The sequence below is a fragment of the Nomascus leucogenys genome, unplaced genomic scaffold (assembly GCF_006542625.1).
Source record: "Nomascus leucogenys isolate Asia unplaced genomic scaffold, Asia_NLE_v1 Super-Scaffold_241, whole genome shotgun sequence".
Taxonomy (NCBI): domain Eukaryota; kingdom Metazoa; phylum Chordata; class Mammalia; order Primates; family Hylobatidae; genus Nomascus; species Nomascus leucogenys.
In genome coordinates, this window is record NW_022095767.1 from 2,626,923 (window position 1) to 2,652,161 (window position 25,239).

General features: G+C 56.2%; 2 protein-coding genes across 6 annotated transcripts in view; one reads left to right on the top strand and one right to left on the bottom strand.

Annotated features, from left to right (window-relative positions):
• The window catches only part of LOC100581805 (rho guanine nucleotide exchange factor 18), a 78,900-nt gene extending 70,871 nt beyond the window's left edge, over positions 1-8,029 (top strand). For 2 of the 4 annotated variants that reach the window (XM_030807772.1, XM_030807773.1), the window contains exons 14-21: positions 120-250; positions 2,456-2,512; positions 2,609-2,656; positions 2,752-3,222; positions 4,303-4,609; positions 5,409-5,534; positions 5,650-5,833; positions 6,053-8,025. In XM_030807772.1, the coding sequence (XP_030663632.1) occupies positions 120-250; positions 2,456-2,512; positions 2,609-2,656; positions 2,752-3,222; positions 4,303-4,609; positions 5,409-5,534; positions 5,650-5,816 (1,307 nt within the window). In that variant the 3' untranslated portion in view covers positions 5,817-5,833; positions 6,053-8,025. Of the gene's footprint in view, positions 1-119; positions 251-2,455; positions 2,513-2,608; positions 2,657-2,751; positions 3,223-4,302; positions 4,610-5,408; positions 5,535-5,649; positions 5,834-6,052 lie in introns of all 4 variants that reach the window. The other 2 variants (XM_030807770.1, XM_030807771.1) reach the window with 2 other exon arrangements.
• Positions 8,030-12,414: 4,385 nt separating this feature from the next.
• PEX11G (peroxisomal biogenesis factor 11 gamma) lies at positions 12,415-24,545 on the bottom strand. 2 transcript variants are annotated; one of them, XM_003281049.4, is made up of 5 exons: positions 24,486-24,545; positions 21,373-21,561; positions 17,570-17,748; positions 13,850-13,912; positions 12,415-12,977 (listed from the first exon to the last, which is right to left on the bottom strand). In XM_003281049.4, exons 1-5 carry the CDS (start codon positions 24,543-24,545, stop codon positions 12,743-12,745), a joined length of 726 nt encoding a protein of 241 aa, XP_003281097.1. In that variant the 3' UTR covers positions 12,415-12,742. The 2 variants fall into 2 exon arrangements, with proteins under 2 accessions (XP_003281097.1, XP_030663634.1); XM_030807774.1 differs by lacking the exon at positions 21,373-21,561.
• Between the last annotated feature and the right edge of the window lie 694 nt (positions 24,546-25,239).

Sequence of the window (25,239 nt, forward strand, 5' to 3'; positions counted from 1 at the left end):
TGCCACCATTCGGGCCCAGCCTGGGTTTCCTACCTGGGCAGGGGCTGGGGGTGGACTGGGAAGCTTCCCCCTCCCCATGGGATGGCAGCATCCTCACGCCCCTGGCTTGGGGTTCTCAGATGGCAGTTTCAAGAAGAAAGTCAGCAGCACCGACCCCAGGCCCCGAGACTGGCGAGGCCCCCCAAACAGCCCGGACTCGAAGCTCAGTGACAGTGACATTCCTGGGGGCTCCGAGGACTCGCTGCAGGTGGTACGTGGATATCCACTTGCCCGGTACAGTATGAGTCGTCGTAAGGATTCATGCGTGTGAGAGCTTCTGCTGGGGTTGTCTAGTTTTGGTCTCATCAGCATGGACAAGCGTTGTTCGTTTTGTGGTGAATAACAGTATCTCAGCCCAGATTAACGCGCTGGCAGGTGATTTCTTCCTGCAGCCTCCCGGGAAAAGCAAGAGGTCCCCAGGAGGAAGGCTGGGGAGGGGACAGGCTCAGGGCACTCACCATGGCTTCATCAACAGGCGAGGAACCCCCTACAGGGGCCACCAGCTTTCAGCCAGGGCAGGTGTGGTGGCGCCCACCAGATGCCAGATCTTCCCAGCTGTTCCTTTGCTTTTGAATGAGAAGGCCAGGTGCCTACTCGAGCCTGCCCAGGTTAGGGGTCAGAGGCCAAGGCCAGCTGCCTCTGGTCAGCTCTGAGGCTTGGACTTGCCCCTGTGGCCGGAGCTGGCACGCAGGCCTCATAGCCAAGCCCACTCTACCTCCCAGGTGGCCCCAGCCCTTCGTTTTCCGAACACCCAGATTTGCACAAGTCAGATGATTAGCAGGGACTGTGTTCCCAGTCATGACCTGGTGCTGGGTCCTTCCTGTTATCCACACTAAGGGATATATTTTCAATAATAAGCAGGGGCTGGGTGCAGTGTCTCACACCCATAATCCCAGTGTTTTGGGAGACCGAGGTGGGAGGATCACTTTTTTTTTTTTTTTTTTGGAGACAAGGTCTCACTCTGTCACCCAGGCTTAAGGGCAGTGGCGTGATCACAGCTCACGCAGCCTCTAACTCCTAGGCTCAAGCAACCCTCACACCTCAGCCTCCCAAGTAGCTGAGACTACAGGTGCACACCCCCACACCTGACTAATTTTTAAAATTTTTATAGGTACAGGGTCTCACTATGGTTGCTCAGGCTGGTTTCCAACTCCTGGGCTCAAGCAGTCCTCCTGCCTTGGCCTCCCAAAGTGTTGGGATTACAGGCAAGGCCACCATACCTGGCCTTGGGAGGATCACTTGAGGCCATGAGTTTGAGACCAGCCTGGGCAACATAGCAAGACCACATGTTGACAAAATATTTTTAAAATAGCTGATCCTTTGGGTGCGGTGGCTCATGCCTATAATCCTAGCACTTCAGGAGGCCGACTCAGGTGGATCACTTGAGTCCAGGGTTTGAGACCAGCCTGGCCAACAATGGTGAAACCCTGTCTCTACTAAAAATATAAAATTAGCTGGGCGTGGTGGTGGATACCTGTAATTCCAGCTACTCAGGAGGCTAAGGTGGGAGAATCGCTTGAACCCAGGAGGTGGAGGTTGCAGTGAGCCGAGATTGCACCACTGCACTCTAGCCTGGGTGACCAAGCAAGACTTTATTTCAAAAAAGTTAAAAATAGCTGCTGAGTGTGGTGGCTCACGCCTGTAATCCCAGCACTGTGGGAAGCCAAGGCAGGTGGATCACCTGAGGTCAGGAATTCGAGACCAGCCTGACCAACATGGTGAAACCCCGCCTCTACTAAAAATACAAAATTAGCCAGGCGTGGTGGCACATTCGAGTATTTTCAGCTATTTGGGAGGCTGAGGCAGGTTAATCACTTGAATCAGGGAGGTGGTGGTTTCAGTGAGCTGAGATCGTGCCATTGCACTGCAGCCTGGGCAACGAGCAAAACTCCATCTCAAAAAAAAAAAAATAGCTGATCCTGGTGGTGCACACCTGTAGTCCCAGCTACTTAGGAGGCCGAGGTGAGAGGATCAGGCCACTACACTCTAGAGCAAGGCCCTGTCTCAAAAAAAAAAAAAAAAAAAAAAAAAAGAAGCCAGGCATGGTGGCTTATGCCTGTAATCCCAGCACTTTGGGAGGCCGAGGCGGGCAGATCACCTGAGGTCAGGAGTTTGAGACCAGCCTGGCTAACATGGTGAAACTCCGTTTCTACTAAAAATACACAAAATTAGCCAGGCATGGAGGATGGAGCCTATAATCCCGATTACTCGGGAGGCTGAGGCAGGAGAACTGCTTGAACCCAGGAGCTGGAGGGTGCAGTGAGCCAAGATCGCGCCACTGCACTCCAGCTTGGGCAACAAGAGCAGAATTCTGTCTCAAAAAAAAAAAAAGGAGATGAAGAAGAAGAAGCAGGCTTGAGTCTAGTTGGATGGGTCTTGAGCCGCTCTCTCTGGTTTGACGGTGTCCTCTTCCCAGGTGGAGGCTCCAGGCACGGAATCTGATCCCCGTCTGCCCACAGTCCTGGAGTCGGAGGTAGGCGCCCGCGGGTCTCCATCTCCCCAGGGCCTTGTGCACGCGCGTGTGGCCTCAGCCCAGTAACTAGCATCAATCTCCCTCTCCTCTCCGCAGCTTGTCCAGCGGATCCAGACACTGTCCCAGCTGCTCCTGAACCTTCAGGTACAGGGGCGGGTTGGGGCCGGCCACGCGTGCCCTTTCCTGGTTGGCTGGGGTGCAGGTGCGGCTCTCACTTGCCTGGCGCTGGCCCTCCGCAGGCGGTAATCGCCCACCAGGACAGCTATGTAGAGACGCAGCGGGCTGCCATCCAGGAGCGCGAGAAGCAGTTCCGGCTGCAGTCGACGCGTGGGAACCTGCTGCTGGAGCAGGAGCGGCAACGCAACTTCGAGAAGCAGCGGGAGGAGCGCGCGGCCGTGGAGAAGCTGCAGAGCCAGCTGCGGCAGGAGCAGCAGCGCTGGGAGCGCGAGCGACAGCGGCAGCAACAGGAGCTGGAGCGTGCGGGCGCGCGGCTGCAGGAGCGCGAGGGAGAGGCGCGGCAGCTACGCGAGCGGCTGGAGCAAGAGCGGGCCGAGCTGGAGCGCCAGCGCCAGGCCTACCAGCACGACCTGGAGCGGCTGCGCGAGGCTCAGCGTGCCGTGGAGCGCGAGCGGGAGCGCCTGGAGCTGCTGCGCCGCCTCAAGAAGCAGAACACCGCGCCAGGCGCGCTGCCGCCCGACACACTGGCCGAGGTGAGCGCGCAGCAGCCAGTGTGCGCAGGTGGGGGGGTGACTGGTTTGCACATGCATTTGCACGAGTGCATGCAGGTGACAGGGTTCACGGGTGCATGCGTGCAGGAGTGTAAGAGCAAACGGCACGACATACCCTTGCATTAACAGCTCATGCCACAATGCAGAACCTTTCTCAGAGCTGGCTAAATGCTTAACAGAACGCTGTTGCTCAAAACATTCCATAAATGTTAGAAACTTCTTAAAAAGAAAATGCACTCCTGTAATCCCAGCACTTTGGGTGGTGGAGGTGGGCGGATTGCTTGAGCGCAGGAGTTCCAGGCCAGCCTGGGTAACATGGTGAAACTCCATCTCTACAAAAAAATACAAAAATGGCATGGTGGCTTGCACCTGTGGTCCCCGCTACTTGGAATGCTGAGGTGGATCACTTGAGGCCGGGAGAATGAGGCTGCCATGAGCCGTGATCACGCCACTGCACTCCAGCCTGGGCAACAGAGTGAGACCCCGTCTCAAAAAAAAAAAAATGAAGCTGGGGGCCATAGTGTGCACCCTAGCTACTCGGGAGGCTGAGGCCGGAGGATTGCTTGAGGCTAGGTATTTGAGACCAGCCTGGGCCACGTAGTGAGACCTCGTCTCTAAAAAACAAAATACAAAAATTAGCAGGGCGTGGTGGCACATACCTGTAATCCCAGCTACTTGGGAGGCTGAGGCAGGGGGATCATTTGAGCCCAAGAGGCTCAAGAGCTATGATTGTGCCACTGCACTCTAGCCTGGGTAACAGAGCAAGACCGTGTGTCTGAAAACAAATCTATAAACCATGGGTTCTGTGAACAGATGTGGACACGGATGTGTGAGATGTTTGTATATGAGTGTGTGACAGTATGGGTGCCACTGAATGTCACCACAAGTATGCACATTTAGCAAAGGTTAGGGACAGGCAATGACCGGCAGCTCCTTCAGGCTGCACCTGGCTCTGTCCAGAACAGGAGAGGTTGAGGGTCTCCTGTGCACGACCCTCGGGGGCTCTCCAGAGGCTGCACAGCAGGAACCTCGCATTGGATGTATCTGCTGTTGTCCCCCCAGGCCCAGCCCCCAAGCCACCCTCCCAGCTTCAACGGGGAAGGGCTGGAGGGGCCTCGGGTGAACATGCTGCTGTCCGGCTTGGGGCCAGAATACGCAGAGCGCCCCGAGGTGGCTCGCCGGGACAGCGCCCCCACCGAGAGCCGGCTGGCCAAGAGCGATGTGCCTATCCAGCTGCTCAGCGCCACCAACCAGTTCCAGAGGCAGGCGGCCGTGCAGCAGCAGATCCCCACCAAGCTGGCGGCCTCCACCAAGGGTGGCAAGGACAAGGGCGGCAAGAGCAGGGGCTCTCAGCGCTGGGAGAGCTCAGGTGAGCTGGCCCCACCCCTTCGCCTGGGCCTGGAAGGTGAAACTGGTCAGGCTCCAGGGGCTCACTGGGAGCCAGGAAATTCGGGACACCTGTGCCGTCCTCTGGAGAGGAAAACCAGAAGGCACAGCTGGCCTCGTGGCTGAGGCCACCCCACACAGGGCCGTGTTTGGTCTCCAGGCCCAAAACTGAGATGATCCACCCTGTGTCTTCCCCACTTCGACCTTCAAAACAGTGGGATGGGGACCAGGAGCCTTAGAAAGGGACACGAGCAAGAAGGCAGAGATCCCTGGCCACCTAGGATCAGCACAGCCAGGACAGGGACAGGTGCAGGCACCTCTGCGCATCATCCTCATTCCACAGAGCCGTTCCACAGAGGGGGACACGGAGCCCAGAGCAGCCCCAGTGTTTCCACGGAGGATGCCCAGGGGCTCCTCTGGCATGAGAGCCAGCCCTGCTCCTCTGGGGGACACCTCCCTGGGGGACAACCAGGGATGTTCTGGGACATTCTCTGAAGATTAAGGGTGTGTCCCATAGTCACTAGGGCCTGTGCTATTTCCACAGGAGGCTCAGCCTCCTCTCCAGATGCCGGGTGACTCTGCAGGTCCTTCCTCAGCGAGGTTGGGGCCATTCTCCCTGAATCTGAGGCTTAGCATCTGAGCAGCTCAGGTCATGGGATCCAGGCTGCCCGTGGGAAGTGTCAGGTGGGGATGGCCAGGCCCCTCTGCTCTCGGAGGCTGCCCTTGGGGGGTGGGGACAGCTGGCCAGCCTGGAGCTGGCCCAAGCACCTTCCCTCTTCCAGCGTCCTTCGACCTGAAGCAGCAGCTGCTGCTCAACAAGCTCATGGGGAAAGATGAGAGCACCTCACGGAACCGCCGCTCGCTGAGCCCTATCCTGCCCGGCGGACACAGCCCTGCACCCCCACCAGGTGAGCCCTCACCCCCTGACGTGAGCCCAGTCCCAGGGCAGCGGGGCTGCGGCACCACTTGGCAGCTGCGGCACCACCCGGCGACTGCTCAGTCTGAACCCTCTCTCTGTTCCAGACCCTGGCTTCCCCGCCCCGAGCCCACCGCCAGCCCCCTCCGAGGGCTTCTCTCTCAAGGCTGGGGGCACAGCCCTCCTGCCTGGGCCCCCAGCTCCCTCACCACTGCCGGCCACACCACTCAGCGCCAAGGAGGACGCCAGCAAAGAAGACGTCATCTTCTTCTAAAAGGGCCGTGACTCAAGGTGCAAGGCCCCTCCCTGCCCTGCCCACCCTTCCTGCCCTCTGGGGACCCCCATGGGGTCACCATCCCCACCCAGCTGTCCCCTCCTCTTCCCTAGCAAACCACCGATGACCGCCTGGCAGGGGCCAGCCTGTCGGTGCTCTGGGCCTCGCAGCTGTTTCTGTAAGATTAGCGGTGGTGCCTGGGTCACTTTCTGAACTTTTTTTTTTTTTTCAAAAAGGAAAGTTTTTAATGGAAAGTTGAGCCAGATCTATAAACCATGGGAGCTGTCTGAAATCATAGCACCCCATCCGGGTGGCGGGGAGATCAACTCCGAGCTGTTTTTCCGAGGCAGTGAGGAACGGTGCCGGCTCTGCACGGAGCTGAGGACAGGACAGACCTTGCTTTGAGAAGGAGCTGCCGGCCGGGGCCACACTCCACAGCCACTGCACGACAGTGGAGCCAAGGGTTAGGGCACCAGGAGGGGCCAGGTGGCGTCGGCAGCATCTGTCCCCAGAGTCAGGCAGAATCCATGTCCCAAACAGAGCCCCACGCAGGTTCACCATGAACCTCAGGGCCAGGGAATGAGCCAGGCATGGGGGCATGGGCAGAGAGGGCCACGGGGCAGGGCCCACTGAGAGAACATCAGTACCCTCCAGTCAGGTTCTGTGGGTTTGGAAGCCCATTGTGAAAGGGGCTGACCTTTGCCCCTTTTTACTTGGCATTGGTTTTGAAACCAGCTATTTCCCAAACTGCTTCCCGAGGGCACCCGTTGCTGTTCACACGCTCAACCTGTCTGGGGGACTGGGCCTCTAGCTTCAGCCAGGGTGGGTACACACCCTGGGCACAGGGTCCTCAGCCCCCGGGAAATGAGCTCCCGGGGCTGGCGTCCCACCTTCCAGGCGGGGGCTGGCACATCACAGACTGTCGAGAGCGCCATGTCCCAGGGCATGCAGAGGAAGCACCTAGAGACGTTGCAGCAAGTGGACAAGTGGCCGCTGTGCGGGCTCCTCGCCTGTAGTGAGCTGTTGCAGTTCATGGTCCCTCCCCTGGAGGAGTGGAGGAAGGAGGTGTTGGGCAGTGTCAAAGGTGCTGGGACATCCCAGGGTGGTGAGATCCATCCATGATCCAGCTCCGGTGGAGAAAGGGCACATTTCAAGCCTTGTTCTGCACCCCAAGCATTGGTGGCAGGACTGGGTCCTGGCTGATCGTCCTTGTTCCCAGTGGGGTACACGTGAGCCCCTGCCAGGGCCAAGTCCTTCTCCCGAACCCAGGGTCCTGGGAACCGCAGATCCTGGGGGGATTTAGCCCTTCTCCCACTGTGCTGGCAGAGGCACTCCTGTGATGCTGAATACAGTGAATAGGGACATTCCCGCCACTCGGGGACAGATGGGCACAGGGGAGGGGAAACTCCGTCAGGAAGTGCTCCCCTGGGCAGAGGCGCCCACTGGGTGCCGTGGGCTTAGGAGGGGGCGGGGCGGGGCAGGAGCTGGGGGCGGGGCAGGAGCTGGTGCCAACTGGGAACCAGAGCCCCACAGCCATACAGCCCGTCGGTGACAAGGTCCTGAGAACACAGTGAGTGGCCGGGTATCCCCAGGCTCCTGGCCCCTCTGACGACCTCAACTCTATCCAGCCTGGTCCTTGGCCATCAGCGACACTCTCCACCCCCGTCAGATCCCATGTGTGGGGTGCCATGTTTATCATCAGTGTTTTGTATTTTTGTACTGAGTATCCGAGCACTTTACAAAAGCTGACTGTGCGTTCCTGTTCTGTTGTGAAGAGAACATTCCCAGACCCTGGCACCCTCCTGAGCCGGCGTGCGCCAGTCCAGCCCTCCGAGATGCCACAGTTCCTTGGATGGGGGAGAAGTTCAAGGAATTTCTGCTCAGCCATGTGGTGGGAACCCCGCGTCCCCACCACGTGGCTGAGGGGTCTCAGTCGTGCTAGGCATCAGGCGGTGGCGCCGACAGCCCTTCCTTCACCAGTGCCCCTCGGCCACTCCTGGGTTGGAGCCCGATTTTATTTGTAAAGTTGACAGGCAAGCAAACGTTCATATTTTCGTGGGATCTGCACACGTCTTCGTCAGTTGTGGTCATGATCTTAGTCACCTGCTAATTATTTTTACAATGATTACAACGTTTCCTCACCGCGGGATATTTCTGACCCGCTTTAGAACTTAAGACCCGATTCTAGCAATAAACGTGTCCAAGATGAGCGGCGACTGGCGTGCACGTTCTTGGAGGTTTTGTTTGAGGATTTTCTTCTGCCCAAACGTCGCTGCAGGAGTAGCAGGTTCTGGTGGGGGCTCCCCATGGCTCCTGCACCTCAGCTCGCCCCCCTGCCCTCTGTATCCAGCTTAACACTCCGAAGACCCCTTCAGGTCCAGTCCCCAGGAGTTGTTGGGGTTTTTTGTTTTTGTTTGTTTTTTTGGTTGGTTGGTTGGTTGGTTGGTTTGAGACGGAGTCTGGCTCTGTCACCCAGGCCAGAGACCAGTGGCAGGATCTCAGCTCACTGCACCCTCTGCCTCCCGGGTTCAAGCACTTCTCCTGCCTCAGCCTCCTGAGTAGCTGGGATTACAGGTGCCCACTACCACGCCCAGCTAATTTTTGTATTTTTTTAGTAGACATGGGGTTTCACCATGTTGGCGAGGCTGGTCTCGAACTCCTGACCTCAAGTGATCTGCCCGCCTCAGCCTCCCAAAGTGCTGGGATTACGGGCACAGGGCAGGAGTGGGGCGTGGAGGTGCCTGTGGAGGGTCCTGCCCACTGGGTACACTTCAGGCTTTTGTGGCACCTCCACAAAAATCTTTTTGCTTTTAATCCAAAATAACTGCAAAGGGTGTAACTTTCAGTTCCTCCATCTGGTGTGAGAGGCAGCTTGGCTGTGAGCGTGAAATCCTTTCCACCTGGTCTTAGTCCCAGTCCAGTGAGGCGAGGACACTGCTATTTCAACAGAGGGTTTCCCGTCACGAGGGGACTAGGTGTAAAGTCGATCACTAGTTCACTAGGAAGTGCAAAAAGGGAACTCTCAGGCAGCACTGTCCACCAGATGATGCAGGCCACGTGTAGAATTTTTCATTTTTAGTAGCCATATTAAAAAAGTAAAAGGAGGGCAGGGCACAGTGGCTCATCCCTGTAATCCCAGCATTTTCGGGAGGCGGGGGCTCAGGCAGGAGGATCGCTTGAGCCCAGGAGTTCGAGACCAGCCTGGGCAACACAGTGAAACCCCTTCACAAAAAAATTAAAAAATTAGCCAGGTTGGCCGGGTGCAGTGGCCACGCCTGTAATCCCAGCACTCTGGGAGGCCAAGGCGGGCAGATCACGAGGTCAGGAGATCCAGACCATCCTGGCTAACAAGGTGAAACCCCGTCTCAACTAAAAATACAAAAATTAGTTGGGCGTGGTGGCAGGCACCTGTAGTCCCAGCTACTCTGGAGGCTGAAGCAGGAGAATGGTGTGAACCCAGGAGGCGGAGCTTGCGGTGAGCCGAGATTGCACCACTGCACTCCAGCCTGGGCAACAGAGCGAGACTCCGTCTCAAAAAAAAAAAAAAAAATTAGCGAGGTACGGTGGCATGCACCTATAGTCCCAGCTACACAGGAGGCCGAGGCAGGAGGATTGCTTGAGCCTAGGGGTTCAAAGTTGCAGTGAGCTATGATCGTGCCACTGCACTCCAGCCTGGGCAACATGGTAAGACCTTGTCTCTAAGAGCTTAAAAAAAAAGGAAATTTGGGGGATTGAAAAATGAAATTAAAAAAAAAAGAAAAAGGGCTGGGCACGGTGGCTCACGCCTGTAATCCCAGCACTTTGGGAGGCCGAGGCGGGCAGATCACCTGAGGTCAGGAGTTTGAGACCAGCCTAGCCAACGTGTTGAAACCCCGTCTCTACTAAAAACACAAAAATCAGCCGGGCGTGGTGGCAAATGCCTGTAATCCCAGCTACTCCAGGGGCTGAGGCAAGAGAATCGGTTGAACCCGGAGGCGGAGGTTGCAGTGAGCCGAGATTGCACCATTGCACTCCAACCTGGGGGACAAGAGTGAGACTTCGTCTCAAAAAAAAAAAAAAAAAAAAGATGTAATTTATTTATTTCATTTTTATTTATTTTTTTGACATGGAGTCTTGCTCTGTCACCCAGGCTGGAGTGCAGTGGTACGCTATCTTGACTCACTGCAACCTCCGCCTCCCGAGTTCAAGTGATTGTCCTGCCTCAGCCTCCCGAGTAGCTGGGATTACAGGCGCCCGCCACCATGCCCGGCTAATTTTTGCATTTTTGTAGAGATGGGGTTTCACCATGTTGACCAGGCTGGTCTTGAACTCCTGACCTCAGGTGATCCGCCTGTCTCAGCCTCTCAAAGTGCTGGGATTACAGGCGTGACCCACCACGCCTGGTCTATTTTTTCTTCATTGTGGTCAAATGCACACAACATAAAACTGGCCAGTAGCTATTCTCCTGATGGTGGACATTGGAGAGAGAGAGAGAGAGTGTGTGTGTGCGTGTGTGTGTGTGTGTGTGTCCCCACCCTCTGATTTGCTGCACCCCAACCCCAGCCATCCTCTGACCTCTGCCTAGCTGACCCCTCCCCTGGGATGCCCATGCCCCCAGCCTTCCTCAGCACACCTTACGAGCCCTGGGGGGCTTGGAGGCACCCTAAATTGAGATGTTCTGCAAAGAGGGCCTGTAGTGGCTGGGCACGGTGGCTCATGCCTCTAATCCCAGCACTTTGGGAGGCCGAAGCGGGTGAATCACTTGAGCACAGGAGTTCAAGACCAGCCTGGGCAACATGGTGAAACCCCGTTTCTACTAAAAATACAAAATTAGCCAGGCATGGTTGGGTGCACCTGTAGTCCCAGCTATTCCGGAGGCTAAGGCAGAGAACTGCTTGAACCCAGGAGGCAGAGGTTGCAGTGAGCCGAGATCACGCCACTGCACTCCAGCCTGGGCAACAGAGTGACTCTGTCTCAAAAAAGAGGGCCCGTAGTCTTTAAGGTTCACAAAGGGGTCCGTTCCCAGCCCCTAAAAGGTTGAGAACCATGGACCAGAATGGGCAACTCAGGGACAGAGTAGTGGTCACCAAGCCTGGGGGTTGCGGGTGCGTAACAGCTGAGGGGTATGAGGTTTCTCTGGGGTGATGGAATGTTCTAAGGTTGATTGTGGCTCTGCACGACTGTGGATGTACTAAATGCCACTGAACTGTACCCCTTCTGTGGATAAGTTTTATATGTGAATTATATTTCAATAAAACTGTTTAAACACACATACACACACACACACACACACACACACAACCACTGGACCAGCTGAGAGAGTGGGAGAGCGGCCTCCCTTTCTGGAAGCATCCGCATCCGACCCGTCTGCTCTGTGCCTGGGCTCCACATGGTCAGTGTCCAAGGCCTTCCCAGCCCAGGCTGTATCCCTGAAGGTGGCTTGCTTTTCCTCCTGGCACCTATGACCAGGTGGTCATGTGGCTTCCCCACACAGAGGCACTGCTCCAAGGGCCCCACAGGTATGAGCTGGTAAGTAGTTGGGTCTCCAGGTAGATAATGAGATGCCCTAATCATGCAGGTGCCGCTAGGGGCTGGGAAGGAGGCCTCTGCTGAGGGCCAGGACAGGCCTGCACCCCCGACAAGGGAGCGAAGGGGGAAATCCACCAAGCCTGGCCCACTCGTGAGTCCTGGCCAGAAGGAGCCCCCACAGATGGGGTCTCCCGCACCCGTGTGACCCTGAGCGGACCCCGGCCTCCCAGCTGCTCAGAGCCACTTGGTATCTTCCTTGTAAAAACAAAACAAACCACAAATGTACTCTGGGAGGCCGAGGCAGGCAGATCACTTGAAGCCAGGAGTTCAAGACCAGCCTGGGCAATGTGGCGAGACCCTGTCTCTACAAAAAGTTTAAAAATTAGCTGGATTTGGTGATAAACGCCTGTAGTTCCTGCTATTCGGGAAGCTGAGTTAGGAGGATCCCTTGAGCCCAGGAGTTCGAGGCTGCAGTGAGGCTATGATCGCACCACTGCACTCCAGCCTGGGTGACAGAGATCCTGTGTCAAAAAGATAAAAATCAAGGCAGTGCAATTGATATCACATGAGGCCCAAGGGCACACACACTGGCTGTTGTGTGTTCCTGGGCCAGGCTGTGCAACAATGTCTGCCAGAGGCCACATGTGCACGGACTCTGAAGGGTCATCTCAGCCAGCAGACTAAGAAGTACCCTCATCCCATCCCACCACACATTGGCTGAGGTGGGAGCCCCAAGTGTCTTCAGCGATGCCAGTGTGTGTTGCCCAGTCTCAGCCTGGAGCCCTTAAAATGCTCACAGTGGCCCTGCATCTGCAGCACAGTGGCATGAGGCCATGCCCTCAGGTGGCCTGACGAGAGGTGGCACCTCTGGCCTGTGTGCCAGGACTCTGGGGAGAGTAGAGAACAGCCTTCAATGGCTGGAGGCCACTTGGGGTCCATGGGCAATGCTTGCTCAAAGATGGAGAGGACCTACCGGGCTGAGGGCATTCCTGAAGGTGGGCTGGGGTAGTGTGGTTTCCAACTTTGGCTCCGTCCTGTGGACGGTAAGGGGCCAGGAGCCACCAGTGTAATAACCTTCACCCGAGCCAGGTGCCAGCACCACAATGTTTAATTGATTCCCGTTCCAGCTTTCTCAAGGCACGATGGGCTCCCTCCTCCTCATCTTGATTTGGATACAAGACGCCAGCTGGCAGGCAGGAGGTGCTGCTGAAGCCCTCCACGGCCCCTGAAAACTGTCACGGCTGAGGAGCTCCAGGCTGAGGCCTGGGGGACCTCGCATCAGTCCCTCCACCCACCCTGCCCATGGGTTTCGCCACAGGCAGCTCCGTGAGAGCCACGGCCCCTGCCCTGGCGGCTTCTGCTTTGCAGGAAGGGCCCTCCGTGGGCTCTGGCTGTGTCCCTGTGCTCTTCCGGCAGTGTCAGGGGGTAGTGGCCTCGGCCTGGCCGCCAGCCCGGGCCGCCTGATACATGCTGAGGATCGAGGAGATGGTGCCCATGAGGCCCACCAGCCACGGCGGGAAGCGGCCGGCCCACAGCACGCCCCGGGGCAGCCAGTGCACGGCGTTGGCCAGGTCGGCCAGGTTGCTGAGAAGTGACAGTGCCTCCGACTGCATCTGCGCCTCCATGGCCCTCTGCTTGCCCCGGGGCAGCGGGCTGTGGGGCAGAGAGGGGCCGCTCACACTCACGCTCACACCTGCCTGCCCTTCCCAAGCCCCTGAATGCCCTGTGTGGCCTGGCAGCCCTGAGCCCCTGCCTGTGAGTGGGAGGAGCTGGCAGGACCGAGGTGGCCTCCCTGACCCTCCACAGAGACTGCGTCCCCATCACCCCCCCGACCGAAGCACGAACAGGGCAGGGACCCGGATCCAAGTCCTCAAATCCGCACCTCACTCCTCATCCTGAACACCCACAGATGGGGATTCCTTGTGAAAAACAGAAAGCACACATGCACTTTGGGAGGTGTGGAGGGAAGGGGGAACCCCAGGAGCGTGGCCTGTGCCTGCCCGGCCTTTCTTTATCAGGATGACACAGTGATGATAAGCCTGGCCAATGCGGCGAGACCCCATCTCCACCAAAAAATAACAAAATTAGCCAGGCGTGGTGGCACGTGCCTGTAGTCCCAGCTACTCGGGAAGCTGAGGCAGGAGAATCAGTTGAGCCTGGGAGGCGGAGGTTGCAGTGAGCCAAATTGGCACCACAGTGCTCCAGCCTGGGCGACAGAGCAAGACCCTGTCTCAGAAAAGAAAAAGAAAAAGCAACAGTAACAATGGCCATGGCCTTCGGGAAATTGATCATTCTCTCCTGCTGGGGGCGCAGGCATGAAGGCTCAGCCCTGGAGTCCTCGCTCAAGCAAGCCTCAGTTTCTCCATCTGTAAAAGGTACCACCAACCACCAGAGGCTGTGGTGAGACCCCCATGACCTGAGCACAACAGACCCCAGCACGGGCCTGCACAGGGGTGGCTGCGAGCTGGGATCCCACGCCTGCTGGAGGGAGTGGGCCTCCCTGCTGGGTGATCACGGGCTCCTACCTGGTGAAGGGCGCCGTGGGGCTCCGCAGCCTCTGTCTCAGTTTCAGCAGCATCCACAGGGACCTGCGGCACCAGAGCCCAAGGGAGGATGCCCCAGCGGGGAGCAGGAGGGTTAGCTCCACAATGCTGGCCCCGGACATACAGTCTGGGACAGGTGCTGCATCTCAGATAAATGGCCTGCCCTCTCCCTGCCCCCACAGTCCCACACCCTCCTGGCTGTGCCTCAAGCTCCCGGGGACTCATCTCTAACACGGCCCCGTCCCACCCGGGACATCGTCCTGCACTTCTGACATGGCCATCCAGGGCCTGGCCCAGCCTCTGCAAACCACTGGTAAGTGCTCAAAGGAACATCAAGCCCCGTGAGGTGTTCACAGCCTGGCAGGGAGTCCTAGACAGAAGAGGATGCCAAGAGGCCCGCAGTTGGACAGGCCTGGGGACGCCGTTTCCCCTCTGGGCCTTGGCTGCCTTGCCTGCTCTGTGTGGAAAGGCCCAAATCAGTGCCATGCCAGCACCCCCTGCACACACACTCCGGACATTGGCTGGACCTGTCTGGATGATCCCTTGAGCCCCCAGGGCTGGCATCTGCAGGCTGAGGAAGGGGTTACCCAGTGGGCAGCCTCTGTGCTCCCAGGGGACTCTGCAGCCATACATGGCACCCACCCGGGCCAGTCCACCAGGCACCTGCACTCTCCAGCCTCGGCCGTGGAGTGTGCCGGGTTGTGACTGTGACAGAATGGGCAGGGCCTGGTCACATCTCCTCTGGCCACTGGGTACCCAGGGTGCAGGATGCAGGATAGCACCAGTGGCACAGCAGGTGGGAGCCTCCTGGGGGGGCTAGGGCAAAACACTGATTCCTGGGCTCCCCAGACCCACAGAATCAGAAGCTCTAGGCCAGGCGCGGTGGCTCACACCTGTAATCCCGGCACTTTGGGAGGCCAAGGCAGGTGGATCACCTGAGGTCAGGAGTTCGAGACTAGCCCGGCCAACATGGTGAACCCCTGTCTCTACTAAAAATACAAAAATTAGCTGGGGGTGGTGGTGGGTGCCTGTAATCCCAGCTACTCAGGAGGCTGAGGCAGGAGAATCACTTGACCCCGGCAGGCGGAGGTTGCAGTGAGCCAAGATTGCACCACTGCACTCCAGCCTGGGCGACAGAGGAAGACTGTGTCTCAAGAAAAAGAATCAGAAGCCCTGGGCGCCAGACCCAGGCATCTCCATTTAGAAACCTCCTGGCTGATGCTCCGGCAGCCCTGGGCCTTAGGGCAGATGTCTGGTCGTGATGAGCACACATGGAATGCTCTCCACCCACTCCCCCTGCTCACCGCAAACCCAGAGAAATGATGAAAAACCACAGGCCCGAAACAAGAATGCCACAGCAGGCAGGGCACAGAGGACTTTGATGGCCATGAAACAATTCCATTTGATTCTGTGTGTCAGTGTCCAAACCCATAGGATGCCCAAAACCTAGCGTGAACCCTAACGTGAGCTATGCACTTGGGGTGATGATGGATCCATGGAGGGGCATCAGTTGTAACATGCACCATGGGGATAGTGCCAGTAGTCGGGGAGGCTGTGTGTGGGGGCATATGGGAGCTCTCTGAACATCATGCTCAATTTTACTGTGAGCCTAAAACTGCTCTAAAAAAATAGTCTGGGCCTGGTGTGGTGGCTCACGCCTATAATCCCAGCACTTTGGGAGGCCAAGGCAAGTGGATCACCTGAGCCTAGGAGTTGGAGACCAGGCTGGGCAACATGGCAAAACCACATCTCTACAAAAAAAAAATTACAAAAATTAGCCAGGTTTAGTGGCACATGCCTGTGGTCCCAGCCACTCAGAAGGCTGAGGTGGGAGCATTGTTTGAGCCCAAGGGGTGGAGGTTGCAGTGGGTCAAGATTGAGCCACTGCTCTTCAGCCTGTCTCAAAAAAAAAAAAAAAAAAAAGTTTATTTAAGCAAAAAAGAAAGGAACCAAGGCTGCCCCTAAAATACAAACCAGAGGTCACGAGGCACCCAGAGGAAGGTGGAGGAAGAGAGGCTGTGAGCCAAGGCCCCCCTCTGACCGGAGCCCCAGGAACATCCAGGCTGGGCCCAGGCACCCTCCCGGGGGTCTCCCAGCACACAGGGAAGGCCAGCACCATAGACAGACACTGCTGCCTCCAGGGGCATGGCCATGAAGCATGACCCTTTTGAGACAGTCAAAATGCGTAGGCAGGGTATTAGGTCAAAGGCTGGAAAAGAACCACCGAAGTTTGAACAGTGGGAGTCTCTGGGTTGGATTGTGGGTAATTCGAATCTTCTACTCTGAGGTTTATCTATTTTCCAGATTGTCTACGGTAAGCATGTAATTAGGACATCTGTGTCGGGGGGACAACAAAAACTACTGACAGTCAGAGCCTCGACTAGGGACAAGCAAACGCTTCACCCAGAAAAAGGACACGGCCTGCCCCAAGGCTGGGGGCAGCCGCACCTCACCCCAGCGATCTAAGAGCCCTTCATGGCCACTGAAACATGGAGACCAGGGCGCCCAGCTCCTCCTGGTGTTTTCAGGGGCAGGGGATTCTGACTCAGCACATTTGCAAAGAGGAAAATGTTTGGGAGGAAACCATTACTGGAGAGTTCTAGAAACTGTATGGTTTTTTGGAGGCACAGAGCTAGTCAGGAAACTGCTGACTGTTTTCTCCGGGGTGTCGGCAGCAGCAACGCCAGCATGACTCAGCAACCCGGGTAAAGGCCACTCCGCTGGCTGCTTCTCACAGGCCCTGGAGTTACTTCTTCTTTCTGAGTGTGGTCAGCAGAGTCATGGCCCGTCCTAAAATGTCCATGTCCTGAACCTGTGAACATGTTCACCTCCAAGGCAAAGGAGGCTTTGCCGACGGGATTAAGCTAAGGATTTTTTCTTTTTTTGACACGGAATCTTGCTCTGTCGCCAGGCTGGAGTGCTGGGGTGTGATCTCGGCTCACTGCAACCTCCACCTCCCCAAATTCAAGCAATCCTCCTGCCTCAGCCTCCCAAGTAGCTGGGATTACAAGTGTGTACCACCAAGCCCAGCTAATTTTTGTGTTTTTAGTAGAGACGGGGTTTCACCATGTTGGCCAGGCTGGTCTAGAACTCCTGGGCTCAAGTGATCCACCCGCCTTGGCCTCCCAAAGTGCTGGGATTACAGGCATAAGCCACCACGCCCAACCTAAGCTAAGGATCTTGAGATGGGGTATTACCCTGGATCATCCAGGTGGTCTCCATGTCATCACAGGGGTCCTTATAGGAGGGAGGAAGGAAGATGAGGCTCAGGGAAGGAGGTGTGACCCTGAAAGCAGAGGTCATGCTTGGAAGATGAAGGAAGGGACCATGAGCCAAGGAGTGTGGGTGGCCTCTAGAAGCTGGAAAATCCAAGGAAACGGACCTCCCCCTGGGGCTTCCAGAAGGCATCAGCACCTGCTGACACTAGCCCAGGGAGTGTTCCCACTTCCAGCCTTCAGAATCCTAAGATAAGAAGTTTCTGTTGCCCAGCACTACAGAGTTGTGGTAATTTGTTCCGACAGTTATTCTAAACAAATACACCCACAAAAGGAAGAAGCAACAAAACCTCCAAGGAAAACTCTAAGAGGCAAAGACCCACATGCTTCAGTCTGAAGCCTGTGCTGTTGCTGGGGCCACTGCCGATTTGCTAGGGAGGCCCCGCCCAGGGACCTTGGGTGCTCCCTTCTGGCCCATGCCACTTACCTGGCAACCCCCAGGAGCAGAGAGAGGGCCCACAAGGCTGTACTCAGCGTCCACCACCGGGAAGAGTCCACGTGGAGGACCCGGGCATCAGCTGCCCAGGCGACGTGCTCACAGGGATAGTAGAGCTGGTCGGCCAGGTTCCCTAGGACGGAGACCCAGCGGACAAAGGCGTCCTCCTCCTGCGGGACCAGGAGCAGAGGGGGCCTAGGGTCAGACTTACCCACTGCCCATTTTAGCACCATAGCCATGCCAGGTGGCAGAGAGCTATTTCCTGACCCCAGTCCCTGGGCCGTGTCCAGGCCCGGCAGGCCCTGCAGGAGAAAGGCTCTGGGGCTGGGGGTCCCCACACAGGCCCGATTTCCGTGTCTCAGTAGCACGGTGCTCAGTGCCCCTTGGAGGGAGGCTCTCAACGCAGCTGTGCAGTGCAATCCTCTGCAGAGCTTCAAAAACCCCATGCCCAGTGCCAGCCCTGAGGATTCTGCCTCACTCGGCCTGGGGCAGGCCCCAGTGCCAGGAATTTTCACATTCCCAGGGGATTCCCAGGTACGGCCAAGTTGGGAGCCCTGTGTCAGAGCCTTCCTTCCCAAAGGCTTCCAGTTCCTGCACAGGCGACGACCTCTGATGCCAGACTCTATGCAGGGAGCATGAGAGGTGGCCCACAGGGAACCCTGACCAGGCTGAGATGGTGTGCCAACCCTTGGGCCACCGCACGCCCACTGCTGACCACACACCACGCACAGTGCGGCAAGGCTCATGGCCTCCCTCAACCCCAAGAAAGTTACAGACGGCCACGCTGAGACTCTCAGGGAAAGCTGCTGGCCCCAGTTCTGGCAGGGATGGTCCTCCAGGCCCTCGAATTGCAGTGCACACGCGGGCTCTCGGTCCTGCACGGTGCGCATGCCCTCTGCCCCAAGTTCTTAATCACACCGCCTACAGCCAGCGAGGCAGGACCAGTTGAGGCTGTAGAAGCCAGCGCTGAAGCCTGGTTTCTGGGACCGGAGCCCCGCAGCCAACTGGGGGCCCGGCCCCCTTGGGACCCCGCTCATTGGGACCCCGCCCATTAGGACCCCGCCCCATCGGAGCCCCGCCCCCTCTCCCTTCATCTTCCTTGTTACCTTCACATCCTTCCCCTCCTCTCTGACTTCCCAGGAAGCTCCTCCCCGCCCCCCGGCTGATTCCAGATGCTGCTCTCCTTCTTTCTGGCCAGTCATGATCCTGCCTCCCTCCGGGCTCTGAACCTCACTCCAGCTTCCCTCATCTGCCTGGCACGTCCTGGCACATTGCCCACCTCCCTGAGGATGGCGGACCCCGCCCCAATGTGGTCATTCCGCCCGGATTTCCTGAGAAGCGGCAGGGTCCAGGCTAGACTCTGGGGAGGGGCAGAGGCTCACCAGGGCAGGGAGGAACGCAGACATATAAACCAGGAACCCAACAAAAGGGGCTCTCGTTCTGGCCAAGGGACACTCGAGGTGCAAGGGCCTCCACCCCTTGCCTGAGGGCTCTTCCACAGAGGGGATAGAGGAAGGAGGGGTCTCAGGGATGCACCAGAGTGTTGTCCTAATCAGACACGGAGGAGGAGGATTCTATAGGTGTCAAAACAGGAAGGCGGCCCACAACAGCAACACTCGTGATGTAGGATGCTCAGGCCAAGGACACGTGGTGCTGAACACCATGGGGTTGGGGGTTGGGGCGGGGAGCATCTGAGTGGCAAGTGGCTCAGAGAGGTGATCCCTGGGAGGACAGAGAGAACAGACGGGGCAGCCCAGGGAGGGGCATGACGCTGAGAGGCTGGCCCACGCAGCCTCTGAGATCATCCCGTGGGGGGCAAGATGGCCCTCTAGATAGGCTGGCACGCCTGTGGGACGCCGCAGGGACAAGGCTACTCTCTGCAGCACTGTCGCAATAGCAAAACCTTAGAAATCAGTGCCCTGTGCGTCAACCAGAGGCCGATTAAATAAATCCGAAGCTGCGTAGCAGGGCACTATGTGGTCCTGAGAACGCAGCTCTTTCTAGACTGATAAGAAATGATCTGTGGCCGGGAGCGGTGGCTCACGCCTGTCATCCTAGCACTTTGGGAGGCGGGGCAGGTGGATCACTTGAGCCCAGGAGTTCAAGGCCAGCCTGGGCAACATGGCAAAACCCTGTGTCTACAAAAGATACAAAAAATTAACCAGGTGTGGTGGCGCACCTGTAGTCCCAGCTATTTGGGAGGCTGAGGTAGGAGGATAACCTGAGCCCGGGAAGTCAAGGCTGCAGTGAGCCATGATCAGGCCACTGTACTCCAGGCTGAGTGACAGAGTGAGACCCTGTCTCCAAAAAAAAAAGAAAGAGAAAGAAATGATGCCTAAGCTGTACTGTTAAGTGAAAAAAGCACTGTTTATGTAAACCATGTGTATTTGCCTATGCAAGTACAGGAAATCTCACAAAGGAGACACAAGAAGCTGACCACAGGGCCGGGCACGGTGGCGCACACCTGTAATCCCAGCAGTTTGGGAGGCTGAGGCGGGCGGATCACTTGAGGTCGGGAGTTCGAGACCAGCCTGGCCAACATGGCAAAACCCCATCTCTACTAAAAATACAAAAATTAGGCAGGCGTGGTGAAGGGTGCCTGTAATCCTAGCTACGTGAGGGGCTGAGGCAGAAAAATCATTTGAATCCGGGAGGTAGAGGTTGCAGTGAGCCGAGATCACGCCACTGCACTCCAGCCTGGGTGACAGAGTGAGACCTTGTCTCAAAAAAAAAAAAAGAAGCTGACCACAGTGGCTGCATCTGTGGGGAAAAATTGGAGGCCTGAAAGATGAGGAAGGAGGGAGGTTTCTTAAAATTATATCCTCCTTTGGAACGTGTGAACATTTGCTATTTTTAAAAATTTAAATCAAAATGAGAACATCTGATCCTCTCAAAGAAGAAAGTGAAAATTTTAAAAGTAATAAACTACCCACGCAGGGAGCACTTTGGGACAAGACTATAAAACGCTCATGGTGGCTCACGCCTGTCATCCCAGCACTCAGGGAGGCTAAGGCAGGAGGACCACTTGAGCCGAAGAGTTCAAGGCTGCAGTGAACTATGATCACTCCACTGCACTCCAGCCTGGATGACAGAGCAAGACCCTATCTCTAAAAAAAATTTTTTTTTTGTTTTGTTTGAGATGGAGTCCCGCTCCATTGCCCAGGCTGGAGTGCAGTGGCACAATCTCAGCTCATGGCAACCTCCGCCTCCCAGGTTCAAGCAATTCTCCTGCCTCAGCCTCCCAAGTAGCTGGAACTACAGGTGCGCACCACCATGCCCGGCTAATTTTTGTATTATCAGTAGAGACAGGGTTTTCTTTTTTTTTTTTTTTGAGACGGAGTCTTGCTCTGTTGCCCAGGCTGGAGTGCAGTGGCGTGATCTCAGCTCACTGCAAGCTCTGCCTCCCGGGTTCAGGCCATTCTCCTGCCTCAGCCTCCCAAGTAGCTGGGACTACAGGGCCTGCAACCACACCTGGCTAATTTTTTGCATTTTTAGTAGAGATGGGGTTTCACTGTGTTAGCCAGGACGGTCTCGATCTCCTGACCTCATGATCTGCCCGCCTCGGCCTCCCAAAGTGCTGGGATTACAGGTGTGAGCCACCTCACCCGGCCGAGACAGGGTTTTACCATGTTGGCCTGGCTGGTCTCGAGCTCCTGACCTCGTGATCCGCCTGCCTTGGCCTCACAAAGTGCTGGGATTATAGGTATGAGCCACCATGAGGGGCCAAAAACTTTTTTAAAACATATCCACTCAGGTCCGTGCCCTACTCCCTAGAGCCCCACAAACCCTGTTACCTGTGCCCCCAGGCCGTATTGCTTAGTGTAGACAAACATGGGCAGGTCATCAAAGAGTCGCAAGATGGTCCTGCAGTGGCTGAGTTGGGTGGACACCACCAACAGACGTGTCCCCACTTCGGACCTGGCGGGACACTGTTCAACCAGAACCCCACCAACCAGCTGGCAGCAGTACCCCAGCACTCGGATCTGTGGGAAACCAGAAGCAGTCAGCGTGGCCCTCCTGTTCTGCAGAACTGAGCTGCATCCCCCTACACCTGGCCCCGGGCCCCGCTGGATTGAGAGTGTGGAAGAGTCTTTTTTTTTGAAAGAGTCTCACTCTGTCATCCAGACTGGGGTGCAGTGGCATGATCTCGGCTCACCGCAGCCTCCATCTCCCATGTTCAAGCAATTCTTGTGCCTCAGCCTCCCGAGCAGCTGGGATTACAGGCGCCCACCACCACACCCCACTAATTTTTATATTTTTTGTAGAGACAGGGTTTCACCAGGTTGGCTAGGCTGGTCTCGAACTCACAACCTCAGTGATCGTGATCCACCTGCCTTAGCCTCCCAAAGTGCTGGGATTACAGGCATGAGCCACCGTGCCTGACCCAAGGGTTTGGAAGATTCTAAATCGACAAAGTGACAGTAAAAGCTGAAAGTTTAGGTGGGGCACAGTGGCTCACGCCTCTAACCCCAGCACTTTGAGAGACCGAGGTGAGAGGATGCCTTCAGACCAAGAGTTTGAGACCAGCCCAGGCGACATAGCGAGACCCTGTCTCCACCAAAAAAAAATTTTTTTTTTTTGAGACGGAGTCTCTCTCTGTCGCCCAGGCTGGAGTGCAGTGGCGCAATCTCGGCTCACTGCAAGCTCCGCCTCCCGGATTCACACCATTCTCCTGCCGCAGCCTCCCGAGTAGCTGGGATTACAGGCGCCCACCACCAAGCCCACCTAATTTTTTGTATTTTTAGTAGAGACGGGGTTTCACCGTTTTAGCCAGGATGATCTCAATCTCCTGACCTCGTGACCTGCCCGCCTCGGCCTCCCAAAGTGTTGGGATTACAGGCGTGAGCCACCGTGCCCGGCTACCAAAAATTTTTTTAAATTAATGGGGCATGGTGACTACTTAGGAGGCTGATGCTGGAGGATCACTTGAGCCCAGGAGTTCCAGACTGTAGTGAGCTATAATCATGCTACTGCACTCCAGCCTGGGCAACAGGGTGAGACTCTGTCTAAAAAAAAAAAAAGCTGAAAGTTTAAAAACATACTTGGAGGTGGAACAAATGAAGAAACATGACATCATTGATGTAACTGAAGGGCACAGCCTTTGGGGACAGATGTGACAGGAACAAAGAAAAGAAAGCTCCTTACTTCCTACCTCCCAGGTCCTTCTTTTCCCAGGTGGCAAGAAGCCATAGCTAAAGTGTATATTTACATCTACCTGCCTGGACCAAAGCCTTTGGCTGTGCTGAATGGTGGGCGCAAGTGATCAGGCCTCAACCCAGTGAACAACAGGATAATTTGGTTGAATTACTTTAGAGAGAAAGAACCTACTCAGTAGGTGACGTGGAGCCTTGTGAAATAGGTCATCTTCACTACTCTTGTATCTTTTTTTTTTTTTTTTTTTGGAGACAGAGTCTTGCTCTGTTCCCCAGGCTCGAGTGCAAAGGTGTGAGTTCACTGCAACCTCAGCCTCCCAGGTTCAAGCAATTCTCCCGCCTCAGCCTCCCAAGTAGCTAGGACTACAGGCACGCACCACCACACCCAGCTAATTTTTGTATTTTAGTAGGGACGGGGTTTCATCATGTTGCCCAGGCTGGTCTCAAACTCCTGAGCTCAGACAATCCACCCACCTCAGCCTCCCAAAGTGCTAGGATTACAGGCGTGAGCCACCACGCCCAGCCTCCCTTATATCTTTACTTTACCTGCTTTTCAGAAATTGCGTGTTCCTGTTGCTTTATTTATTTTTACTTGTAATTCCTTTCTAGCCCCATTATAATGGCAAAACACTGCAATCTGAATGTTCAACTTGGCAGGGATTTGTTAACCCATCCCCCCATCATAAGATATTTGAATGGAATCTAAATGCCTAGCCACCAGTACACCCCCTGGTACAACCTAAATGTTTACCTATAAGAGACTGGTGGGGACAAGCTAAGAGTCCAGACTCAGGGGCATGGATGGCATAACCTAAATGCTCAACCACATGGGACTTGATTGGAACTAAAAACTGTCCAGCCACAGGGAGAGTCTTGCAATATCCTAAATCCCCACACGAGATTGTTTGGGACAACCCAGGGACCAACTACAGTGGCCTGGTCAGATCCTAAATGTCCAAACATGGGAATCTGTTTGGTATGTAAACGTCCAGCCAGGCTGGGTTGGCAGAGACGATCTAAATGACCAACTGGGGTTTTGTTGGAACCCATCACTGCTTAGGCACGGCAGGGCCCAGGCCACGGTGTGTTCTTTGGTCTAGGTTTGCTGAAACAACCTAAATGCCCAACTATAGGAAATCTGGTTGGAAGTGAATGTCCAGCCACAGGAGAGCCCTGCAACATCCCAGATTGTTCAGGACAACGCAGGGACTGACTTCAGTGGCCTGGTCTGATCCAGAACGTTCAAACACGGGAATCTGGCCAGTGTGTCAATGTCCAGACAGGTTGGGTTGGCAGAAACGATCTAAATGTCCAACGCTGGCCAGGCGCGGTGGCTCACGCCTGTAATCTCAGCACTTTGGGAGGCCGAGGCAGGTGGATCGCTTGAGGCCAGGAGATCGAGACCATCCTGGCTAACACGATGAAACCCCGTCTCTACTAAAAATACAAAAAATTAGCAGGGCGTGGTGGTGGGCACCTGCAGTCCCAGCTACTCGGTGGGGGGCTGAGGCAGGAGAATCGCTTGAACCCGAGAAGCGGAGGCTGCAGTGAGCAGAGATCACACCACTGCACTCCAGCCAAAATAAATAAATACATAAATGTCCAATGCTAGGGCACCGCGTTTGAGCCTAGCTCGGACGGGGCCTCTGCAACGGAGTCTCCTGGGCGACCCCGTCCCCTCTCTGGCCTGTTTCCCCGTCTCTGAGTTTGGGCCAAACTCTACGACCTGCGGCCCCGGTCCGCCCCTGCCTCACCAGGCGGTCCCGGCCCCTGTAAGACTCCAGCGCCGACGCCAGGCCGCTCAGCGACGCCATGGCAACTCCGTGACGTCACCGCGAAGTCGGCGCGCCGCGCCAGGGGGCGGGGCCAGGCCGGGGTCCCGGGAGCGCCCCAAAGGCTTGCGCGCAGGCGCGGCCGCAGGCCTTTGTTCCCTGACTGGCTTTTTGTCCGCTGTAGGGGAGGGACAGAGTTTGCAGAGGTGGGGCCGACACGTGTGTGCTCTCCAGGCCTGCAGACCCTGGATGATCCTCGGAGTTTGCTGCATTCTGCCCCACGACGGTTTGGCCAACTACCCACGCACAAAAAAATATATTTCTAAGTTTAACCAACTACCCACACGCTCCAAAAATATTCCAAGCAAAACCACCAACCTGTTCGCAGTGGTTCAAGGAGAGATTTTCCTTTTTAGTTTTTGTGCTTCACCTTTTCTGCACTGTCTGCTTGCCTGTAGTGAGCAGGAATGACTGCTGTAATATCACAACAAGGCATCTTTCGACGTTAAGACGTTATCTTTGGACGTTAAGAATTGTTCTAGAGCCGGGTGCGGTGGCTCACGCTTGTAATCCCAGCACTTTGGGAGGCCGAGGCGGGCGGATCACGAGGTCAGGAGATCGAGACCACAGTGAAACCACGTCTCTACTAAAAATACAAAAAATTAGCCGGGCGTGGTGGCGGGCGCCTGTAGTCCCAGCTACTCGGAGAGGCTGAGGCAGGAGAATGGCGTGAACC